At 30.4% G+C, this 11,682-nt stretch overlaps 1 protein-coding gene across 1 annotated transcript; it reads right to left on the bottom strand.

The window, feature by feature from the left end:
- Window positions 1–8,368: 8,368 nt before the first annotated feature.
- On the bottom strand, window positions 8,369–11,131 carry LOC122050673 (beta-glucosidase 26-like). Its single transcript, XM_042611561.1, has 11 exons — window positions 10,888–11,131; window positions 10,725–10,783; window positions 10,334–10,409; window positions 10,170–10,241; window positions 10,002–10,089; window positions 9,626–9,869; window positions 9,358–9,473; window positions 9,057–9,274; window positions 8,940–8,971; window positions 8,729–8,831; window positions 8,369–8,640 (listed from the first exon to the last, which is right to left on the bottom strand). Exons 1-11 carry the CDS (start codon window positions 11,129–11,131, stop codon window positions 8,369–8,371), a joined length of 1,524 nt encoding a protein of 507 aa, XP_042467495.1.
- Between the last annotated feature and the right edge of the window lie 551 nt (window positions 11,132–11,682).

The raw sequence follows: 11,682 nt of genomic DNA, 5'->3' as shown, positions 1-11,682 counted from the left end.
TAGAACTAGACATTCAGACAGAGATGATAGATGAGATGAGACCACTCAGGCTATCCAGAAGATCAGACAGATAATTGAGACTGCCCAGAGTAGACAGAAAAGTTATGCTGACACACGCCGTAGGCCACTAGAATTCCAAGTAGGGGATTCAGTTTTTCTCAAGGTTGCTCCGATGAAGGGAGTGATGAGATTTGGCAAGAAGGGCAAATTAAGTCCTCGCTATGTAGGACCTTACCTGATTACAGACAGGATTGGGAAGGTAGCTTACAAGCTGGATTTACCACAAGACATGTCAGCAATATACAATATATTTCATGTCTCTATGCTAAAGAAGTGTATTCACGATCTTAGCCAAGTGATTGAACCTCAGTCAGTGCAGATCCAAGAGGATCTTAGTTATGAGAGTAGACCTACACAGATAGTGGATAGAGCAGTCAAGAGACTAAGGAACAAAGAAGTACCACTAGTGAAGGTCGTCTGGCAGAACCAGAAGCACGAGGAAATCACTTGGGAGCGGGAGGACAGTATGAAACAGAAGTATCCAGAGCTATTCTAAGTTCGAGGACGAACTTTTTATAAGGTATGGGGAATTGTAACGACCCAATTTTCCCAATTTCAAGTTTTAAAAGTCCATAAAAATATTTGGAAATACTTTTAAAATATTCTAGAGATTTTTAGGAATTTTTAGAGTATTTTTATGTAATTTTTGGAGGTCGTTTAGTAGAGTTACAAAAAGAAAGAAATTTTGACAAAAAACCGTTGAAGGCGAGGTTCGAACCTACGACCTCGGGTCGGACTGACCCAACCGAACCTGGCCCGACCAGTTGAGCTACGCTCGTTCTGTTAACTAGGTATGGAGAGAAAAATATTTAAAGTAAAGTTATATGGAAACCCTAGAGATAATAAGAGGGAAAAACTTAAGTGATTTTTGGGAAAATGATCTTTTTCTCCCGAAATCCTTTCTCTCCTCACCTCTCTCGCGCGACAGCGGCGGCTCGGGCGGAAAACACCTCGAGGCGACGGCGCTAGGGTTCCTCTCCAGTGCCGGCGAAAGGATTCTTCCGGTCGGCCTTCACCCGTACGTGGTCACCGTGACGAAGGGAGCTCGGGAACTCAAGGGAGCCGCCGAGATCTTCAAGCTTCACCCGAAACCCTAGAATTTTGCTCTTCTCCAGTTGTAAGTCCAAGAGCAGTGAGGTAAGTGCTTCTCACCTGCAGTAGGAGTAGTTCCGAATTTTCGTTCTTCTTGTTTTCGAGTTTTCTTCTCGATTTCGAAGCGTGCGGTGAAGATTTGTGTATTAAAACTTGCTGCCGTGAGTCTTATGAAGAAAAAGGGAATTGTTTAAATGGGCTAGAATTGTTGTGGTTCTGGGAGGGTTTAGTGGATTGCAGTGCTTCATCTAGACCTGACGTTTTTTTTTATTGGTCAACCTGCTGTTAGAATCTTGTGTGGTTGGTCCTGTACATACGGTTTTAGATCCATTGATAGTGTAGATTAGTATTTAAATTTGAGATTCCTTTATTAAATATGAGCATGAAACCAATTGAAAGATTGTTAACCTACTATCATGCACAAATAGATTTTATGCTCTAGATATCACAGGCCATAGATGAATGTAGTTAGTGAAAGAATCGGATAGTAGATTTGATATTCTATTCCACTTGTTAGTTGTAGATTCTGAAGTTTAGATTGTATTTATCTGCTGTTAGATGTACAGCTTTCGATTTCTATTAGTTGAACAGTTTTAGTTTCATTGCTATCAGTTGAGCATGTGTAGCAAATTTAGTTTATATGGATACTCATGAGAAGTAGCAAATTTAGTTCGTATAGAATAACATGAGCATGATTCACTGGCAGTAGTTGATCTTGTAATTGAATTTAATTTCCAAGATGTATTAGTTTTTAATTCTTTAGTTTTCAGCCTTTAGTTATTTACAGTTTCAGATTTCATTAAAGCATTTAGCTTTAGTTTTCTCTATATATGTAGAATTTTGTTAGCTTGATATGCAGAATTTTGATTAGTATAATTAGCATTTCAGATTTGATGTATTTTAGCATGAAGAATTGATATACATGTGTTGGTTAGCTTTTAATAGTTCTCTAATCTAAAGCATACCGTTAGATGTCTTTGCTATTTCAATGAACCTGAACAGCCATTAACTTAAGCATGCACGGTTTAGCTTTCCTTGCTACTTAATGAGCATGCACAATTTGGTACCTGGCATGTTTGGTTAGATCTTTTATGCTATGCATAGGGCAAGAACAGCCCTCATTTTTTTAAAGTATGCAATTTAGATTTAAGTTTCTTTACTACCTCATTTAGCATGAACAGATCTACTTTTGGATTTAGTTATGATTCTCTACTGAATTACCAAAAGATAAGTAAAAGAAAGATAAAGAAAAGAAAGGAAAAAGGCTAAGGCCTTAAGTAAAATCCCGAAGTCAAGACTTTAGGGATTTTGGCACACAAGGTGCTTATTAAATGCCAAGGCATTTTATTATAAGAAGTATTTAAAGATAAAAAGTATTTTACTTTTAAATGGCATGTACCGGACACAAGGTCCAAGGGATGGGCTCCAAGATGCCCCTAGGCACAAGGCCTAGAAGTACCTTAGTAGTTTCGGGATTAGCTACCTCGACTCTTATTAAGGATGCGCGCAAATTGGTAAAATACCAAAGTGGTACAATGCCGGGCCCAAGAGAAGTTGATTATTATTTTGAAGTATAAAAGTAAAAGTTTTTTTTGGAAACAAATGAAACAAACATCAAATATGTTTAGAATTAGAAAGTTTAGCTTCTTGTTATTTGAAGCATGTAGTATCAGTTTTCATTTGCTTCCTTATGAGTTTATTTGAGCATGACTATATGTCTTATCATTTAGTTGATTTCTTGCTATTAGATTATTTAGCATGATTAGCTTTATTTGCTTTTCAACATGCAGTTATAGTTTATTTCTTGTATAGCATGAGTAGCTTTACATGTTAGCTTTTCAGTTAATATGATTTCTATGCTATTTATGAGCATGATTACATGTTTAGTATTTCAGTTAATCTGATTTATTTACTAATAGATGAGCATGAGTAGCTTTCTTCTAAGCATTCAGATTTAGCATGCTTTTCGTTATATACATTCCTTATCGGATTTTGTGAGTAGAAAGCACTTACTAAGCTTTTAGCTTATAGATACTACTTTCCTCCTACTGCAGATAAAGGAAAAGCTAAAGTATGAAAGGAAGGCGACAAGGTGGTGGTGATGGCTGGACTATGAAGAGATCATGAGTTTGCTAAGGAAACTGTCAAGACTCCTTCTTTGGAGTTTTCTTTCAGTTATTAAATTGATAGAGATTGTTTTAGTAGTTTCCCTTTGTCTATGTTAAGTTCATTCCGCATTGTAGTTGAGTTATTTCCTATTGTTGGAGTTCTTTTGTTTACTATTGCTAGGATAGTTTATTTTTAGTTATATATAAACTGCGTGGTGATATTATTGCTTTGTATATGTATGTACTTATGATTATTGTCACCGGTACAGGGGAGATTCTGCCGAAATTTTTCGGTAGGGGTTTTTCTAGAGATTTTTAATAAACCGGTTAAGTAGAGTTAGTAGATAAGTAACGGTCACTCTTAGAGAGTAGTAGTAGTAGTAAGAAGGGTGGTCGTTATAAGAAATTCTTAGATTACAAGAAGCATAGACAATTTCAATAATATGAGTAATTATTCTACTCTAGTACTTGCATTATCTTCGGACTCAACCAACCTAAGTACTGATTTTGGAGTGTCATTGGAAAATCGTAGTGATAGAGATGGACATATGGAGTAATACCTAATAGAAAAATAAAAATAGAATATTTAAAATATATAAAATATGTAAAATTAAAATATTTATCTAATAGTTAGAAGAAAAAAAAAGTTACCTATTAGTATTAAATTATCAATTAACCTATCATAATAATCTACACCTACCTAATTAATAGCTCCCATTCCATCTACAAAATAAAAGGAAAAACAAATTATTAATATTAACCCTAAACCCTAACCCTAACATCACTAGTTGCATTACTTGGAATTATACCTACACTCACAACAAACAAATCAAATCCACTTCACAATATAACTTCAATTTTTGAAAGAAATAAGAAAAATTATACAATTAAATTTTGATATTTTACCTGGAAGTTTTACAAATTCATCCTAGATGCTAGATCCCCGACCACCTTTGAGTGTCTCCCCCTCAACTTGATAAGCAGATGTATCAGTGCCAAATACAAAACCATAAGGAAAGAAACTACAAGAATTGAGAAGTAAAAAGAATGCAAAGAAAAACAATGAGGAAGACTCTCTAAGATTTATTGTGGAGATGAGTGTGTGCACTATGATTAATAAAGAATAGGAAATGAGTCCTATTTATAGGAGTACAACAATGTGTGAGCTAAATGGATGATGTCTAGACCAATTCTTTAGGTGTATATGTTTCAAGTCATTGAATTATCATCTAAATCCAAAATATCATGCAACGTTTAAGCAGAAAAGATTAATTTGTTCAAGATTTTCATCTATATATAGAAAATCATATATAAATTCTTAGAGAGTGATAAACAATTTTATATAATTAAAAATAAAATTATAAATTAAAAGTCAAAAGTCACTTAATTTCATTTAATATTGATTTTTTTATTTAATAAGTCAATCTAATATATATATATATTAGATTGACTTATTAAATAAAAAAAATCAATATTAAATGAAATTAAGTGACTTTTGACTTTTAATTTACAATTTTATTTTTAATTATATAAAATTGTTTACTCACCCAAAATCCTAAATGTTGCATTCATATTTGATGAATCCATTGTTATTCTAAAAAAATGATTTAGTAGAAATGAATGATAGATCAAACAATGAAAAATATATTGATAAATCTACAATAGTGATTGTAACAACTTGATTTATCAATAAAATTCTAGTTTTAATTTTCATTTTTATTAAAATAAAATTTAGAAATATAGAAAATATAATTTGTATCATTCACTTATTTAAACCATGTGGCACATGGGGATTCTATGATTTTGATTCACTTACTATGAAATCATAATAAAAAATTATTCAATATTTCTCACTTAAAGGCTATATTACCTTTAAATCGAAACCTAGAAAAATTTATTAAATGACTTTGACTTGACTAAATTGTATACAATTTTTGATGAGTGATTGTAACCATCTTGAACAATACACATGAAAATATAAATTACACTTAAAATTCATAAGTGAATTGTAACTTAAATAAAAATTCATTCCATCCAAATATAATTTTTAAATGTTGATACTTTTGAATTGAGATAACTTTGAGATCATGTTAGTAACTAACAATCATCCACCAGAGCCACAATGATGCTAGAATTGATAAAGCAAGAATAATATTTTGAAATGCTCAATAGTTCTATTTATATAAGCAAGGGTTCTCAAGACAAAAGCAACTGCAATATGCAACTCAACTACACTCATTCAGAACCTACACTTCAGTTGCAACCATGGGATCAATTTTGGTTTTAGCTTGTTTTTCCCCTTCTCGTCCTTCTGCAAGTTTTTTTTTCTGGTGAAGCTCCTCCACTGTGCACATGGCAATTGCAATGATTTCTTTATTTATGACAAGTGCAATGGTTTTTTTTATTTCTTCATGTCCAAAAAATAAGGTTGTCTAGACCCAATGACAATTATTATTATCAAGTGATTTCAACATTGTATGATAATATCGATATTTATTTCATGTAATATGATATAGAACTATATGATTATATATATATATATATATATAAATAAATAATATGAATTAAAGAATATAAAAAATGGGAAATCAAAGTCAATGTATGTTACTAATTATTATCGATGTTTCACATAACAATAGTGTTAGTTAGTGAAAGTTATTCGGAGTCAAGAAAGGTAAAGTCAAATTTATTTGGGTTATTCCCTCAATTCCAATCGAATGTAACTAAGAAATGTTTTTCTCATTGTTAAGCTTAGCTACAAAAAGTTTGACAATAAAGAAAAACTTGAATTTCTATCTTATGAGTCATACATTTCTATTGGTTTCTGATAAATACATTTTATAGCCCCTATCTATTTTTTGCGCCAATTTTAATTATTAATTTAGTTTTACCAAAATAGCTTGTATGGATAAAATTAAGTAAGATTCAAAAACTATTTCTAGTGACTTCACTTTAGAGTCTATTCCTACTCTAACACCAAAGGAGTTCATAACGACTTGGAAAGGAAGGAAGTGAATCATTCATGACTTGGAGCTAGGAGTCAATATGTTTACGACTTGGTGAGGGTAAATGGTCACATTTATGACCAAATAGAAAATGCATGCAGACCTAGTACTAGGGACTAGCCGAAGTGAGTTATTATCACTCCTGCCCTGTTATCGTTTCTTGCTCAGATGTACCGGTCCTATTCTTTTGAATCTAGCAAATCTTGTCTAGCCATTGGTATTCATAATCAAATAGCCTTTGGTAATACTCTCTCCTGGACCAGTTCTATGTTGGTAATACTAGCAGAGTTCTACAAGGATGCTACTCATATTATTTTTGGCTACAATGGTATCATCTACATAGACCTCTATATTCTACCCAATCTACTTTCAGAACACTTTGTTCATAAGCCATTGATAAGTAGCACCTATCTTCTTCAGTCCGAATGATATAACATTATAGCAATAAATACTCTTGGCATAACATTTAATCCAAATGGTAGATCAAACAATCCAATATATATTGATAAATTTACAATAATGACTGTAACAACTTGATTTATCAAAAATTCTAGTTTTGCTTTTCATTTTTATTAAAATAAAATTTAGAAATACAGAAAATATAATTTGTATCATTCACTTATTTAAACCATGTGGCACATGGGGATTCCATGATTACTTTGATTCACTTATTATGAAATCAAAGATGATTCAATATTTCTCACTTAAAGGTTATATTACCTTTAAATCAAAACCTAGAAAAATTTATTAAATGACTTTGAATTGACTAAATCGTATACAATTTTTGATGAGTGATTGTAACCATCCTGAGCAATACCCATGAAAATATAAACTCCACTTAAAATTCACAAGTGAATTGTAAATTAAGCAAAAATTCTTTCCATCCAAATACAATTTTTAAATGTCAACACTTCTGAATTGAGATAACTTTGAGATCATGTTAGTAACTAACAATCATTACCATTTTCTAGACCCAATGGTAATGATTCTTATCAAGTGATTTCAATATTGTATGATAATATCGATATTTATTTCATTTAATATGATATATGACGTAAACAGGACCAAAAGGAAGTTCTGTTTCCGTTCCCCAAACTGTTAAAAAATTAGAATTTTCTTGTTTTACTTTTTTTTTCATTGGATCTCCATGATGAGATCATAGTTTAGATCTTCGCCAAGGTTTTAAACGAAAAGGAAATAGATTTTTTACCTGAAGACCATCTCTTAACCAATCTGTGTATATATATATATTAGTTCAAAATGAATTAAAAAATATAAAAAATGAAAAGTCAAAGTCAATGTATCTAACTAATTATTATCGATGTTTCATATAATAATAGTGTTAGATAGTGAAAGTTACTTCAGAGTCAAGAAAGGTAAAGTTAAATATATTTGGGCTATTCGCTCAATTCCAATCGAATGCAACTAAGAAATGTTTTGTTCATTGTTAAGCCTAGCGGCAAAAAGTTTGACAATAAAGAAAAACTTGAATTTATATCTTATGAGTAACACATTTCTATTGGTTTTTGATAAATGCATTTTATAGTCCCTATCTATTTTTTGCGTCAATTTTTATTATTAATTTAGTTTTACCAAAATAGATTAAGATTAAGATTCTAAAACCATTTCTAGTGGCTGACTATTGAACTCTTCTTTTAAAATTATCATTAAAAAATATTATTCTTTTTAAAATTATCCTTGTTAACATATGCTTCCTTAAATAAATATATATTGAAAATATATATATCTAGGTTCTCTTATATATATATATATATAATTTTTTTCATGCTCATTTTAGCTTTAACATTAATCACAACTTATATAATTGATCATCCATACAAATCAATTTTGATAGAAACTAGACTGACTTATGAGCCTAATTAAGCTTGTCGTCCATTGAAAATGCAAAATGAATGAGACACAAATAGATGAAGGGAGTTTAACATCTCTTTAAAAGTGTCAAAATGAAACACATTCATATTGAAATGTAATTTTATTTATTTATAGTGCCTTAAAGAACAAAGAGTGATTATTTCATGATAAAAGTAGAAAAGATAAAAAAATAACCTAAGGCTATAAACAATTTATAAGAGAACAAAATTATTAACTCCTTTGGAGAATCTTCTTGAACCAACGAGCTGATTCCTTCGGGAAGCGCTTTTTATTCTTAAAGTCAACATAGACAATACCAAACCTTGATGTGTATCCTAGTCTCCATTCAAAGTTATCAAGAAGAGACCATGCAAAGTACCCAATCACTGAAGCACCATCATCTATAGCTCTCTTTAATTCAGTAATGTAGTTATGATAAAAATGTCTCCTTTGAGTATCTTGTAAGCCTTTTGGAAGTGTGACATTGCCCGGTTGATCCATGCCTATAATTTTAATCAATGAATTATATGGTTAGAGAATAAATCTAAATTCTTAAATAGAAGATGCATTAAACAAGTGATAAATATTTACCATTTTCAGATAGAAAGACAATTGGATTGCCATAGTTTTCCTTAACATATGTCACTGCCTTATACAATCCCCAAGGAACTATGTAGAGCCAATCGGAATGAGCCTAATGATATATAAACAATTGTATTCGATTAATTATAGGCTTACATTTAGTTTTAAAAACAAAAATCTATAATATAATCAAAAAAGTTATAAGAAGGTTATTTCTTACCCTTGGTCCAATTGGTACCCCATTTCGATCATCTGAATTTATTAATAGAACAATATTATTAGCATATCATTTTATTAAGTTTAACATTATCAAAAATAAATATTGTATATATCTTACATTTAAATTCAACGAGCCAATCATCTTGATAACTAATAGGTTTAGGATTTGTTGTACTATTATCCTTGACATAATAAGTTGTGTATTGATTAATTCCCAAATAGTCATATGAACCTCTAACTAGCTCCACTTCATCATTAGTAAATTTTGGCAATCTTTCTTTAACAATGTCTTGAATGGATTGAGGATAGTATCCATATGTCAGAGGGTGAATGAACCTAAGAAAAGTAAACAAAATTATGTTACATTGAAAAGGTTAATCATAGTTAGATATTGAAACCAAGAATGTACAATTACTTACCATCCCACGTGAAAATCTTTAGCTCTCTGAGCAGCAGCTTTATCCTTGTCAGAGTAAGTGTGAGGCTCGTACCAAACAAAATCTAGAAGAATTCCAATTTTTCCTTGTTGCTCTTTCTGAATAAGAAAAGAAAATGGTTTTAGTATTATGTATATTTATAGACTTACAATTTTAAAATGAGTTTGTTATATTTGATAGCAAGAGATTTTAAGAATTAGCTAAGAATGAATTTACTATTAATACATAAACTTTGTTAAAGACATATTACTTGATACTTCTCACGATATCTATTAACTGCTGCAGCATGAGATAAGATGAGATTATGAGCCACAATGTAAGGCTCCGTAGATGAGTTTCCTCCAAATTGACTACCAGTAGCTCTTCCAGGGGCTTGAGCACCAGTATCAAAACCTAGAGCTGCCACCACTCTTGGCTCATTGAATGTGAACCAATTTTTCACTCTATCACCGTATCTCTTAAAGCAAAAGTCAGCATAATCCGCAAATGCATCCCTAAACAAATTGATTATAAATTAAATCAAATATTTATAACATCTTTTAATAAGTTAGATTAGAAATTCTTAAATATGCCGTAAGCATAATTAATTTCAACAATATAAGTAATTATTCTATTTTACTACTTACACTATCTTCGGACTCAACCAACCCAAATATTCATTTTGGAGTGCTAATGGAAGATCGTAGTGATAGAGATTGACATATGGAATAATACCTAATGTGAAGATAGAAAGGTTAAAATATATGAAAACATGTCAAACTTATTTATTTAACAGTCAGATAGAAATAAATTACCTTTGAGTATTAAATTGTCAATTAGCCTATCATAATAGTCAACACCTTCCCAATTAATGGCTCCAGTTCCATCTACAAGACAAAAGAAATAACAAATTATTAGTATTTAGAAATGGTAAGATGGTGTATATAATATTATGAAAAAGATTCATAGCTTCAATTACTTGGGAAAATTCTACTCCAAGAGATCGAGAATCTATAAGCATCAAAATTGTGCTCCTTCATAATGTCAATATCTTCCTACAAGACGAAACTCAAATTTTAATATATTTAAGAAAAAGATTAAATCCAATTTAATTTCATTTTAATTGTCTCCAAATATCAACAATGAGAATATCAAAAATTTGTTTGTTTGAACTTAATTATCAACATAAAGTTACATTAGATAAGATCTTTCTAAATTATTAAAAATAAAATCTTGAACCAATGGAGTAATGATTTGAAAATAAAATTTAATATTTGATTCTTCATAAAAATCAAAGTTTTTTTGCTTTTTGTTATTAAATTTAAAATTATTAAATAGTCAATGATAACAAAAGAAAATATACATTTGACCTTATAATGATGATACTCATCATCTGTTACATCACCCGTTGCGTTATTTGGAATGAGACCTACACCACAATAAATAAAGCAAATTCAAATTTACTCCATTATATAACTTTAATTCGAGAAAGACATATGTAAAACTATAAAATTTAAATGTTTAGTACGTTACCTGGAATTTTTACAAATGCATCCCAAATGCTAGGTCCTCGACCACCCTTGAGTGCCTCTCCCTCAACTTGATAAGCAGATGCAGCGGTGCCAAATACAAAGCCATGAGGGAAGGCATCACGACTTAGCTTGTGCACTTTTGAAACTAGTTTCGCATTGTTTGTTTTATAACCATATACGCATTCTGCTACGAGAAGTAAAATAAATAAAAAGAAAAATGTGGAGGAGGACCCTTTAAGGTTCATTGTGGAAGAGATGGAGATGCACTATGATTAGTGAAGAAAATAAAAAGCAAGTGATACTATATATAGGGGTACAATTACTAGATAAACATGGTAAGAGTTAAATGGATGAGTATAAAAGAAAGCTTGGACCAATTCTTAAGGATAAAAATTTCAAGCTAATGATAAAAATTCAAGAATTCAATGAATTGATTTTCAATTTAAAATATCTCTTTAATTTTCTTGAGACTAATTTTTATATCATTTATTTGGAATTTTAAAATCAACAAATATTACTCTCTATTTTCTAGCATATATCACATTTTAAAAAAAGAAAAATACTATTTTCTAGCATTATTGAAACCCTTATTGCACGGAGTCCTCTTACCATTGCATTGTGTCTTAGGATAGAAAATAATAATAATAATAATAATAATAATAATAATAATAATAATAATAATAATAATAATAATAATAATTTGATCTAAATAATAGGTTATTTTACCTAATATACTAAATATATAAATATATCTATAGTAAAATTATTTAAATTAAAAAAATGTTTCTAATTATCT

This window comes from Zingiber officinale, chromosome 3A, assembly GCF_018446385.1.
Source record: "Zingiber officinale cultivar Zhangliang chromosome 3A, Zo_v1.1, whole genome shotgun sequence".
Lineage (NCBI taxonomy): Eukaryota > Viridiplantae > Streptophyta > Magnoliopsida > Zingiberales > Zingiberaceae > Zingiber > Zingiber officinale.
Note: the sequence above shows the minus strand (reverse complement) of the source record. Positions and strands in the feature narration are given on the sequence as shown.

Coding starts and splice junctions, on each gene's coding strand:
- LOC122050673 (XM_042611561.1), bottom strand. CDS start 11,131: ATGAACCTTAAAGGGTCCTCCTCCACATTTTTCTTTTTATTTATTTTA. Junction 9,870..10,001: donor TGGTTGAGTCCGAAGATAGT/GTAAGTAGTAAA, acceptor CAATTTGTTTAG/GGATGCATTTGCGGATTATG. Junction 9,275..9,357: donor AAAGATTTTCACGTGGGATG/GTAAGTAATTGT, acceptor TACTTTTCTTAG/GTTCATTCACCCTCTGACAT.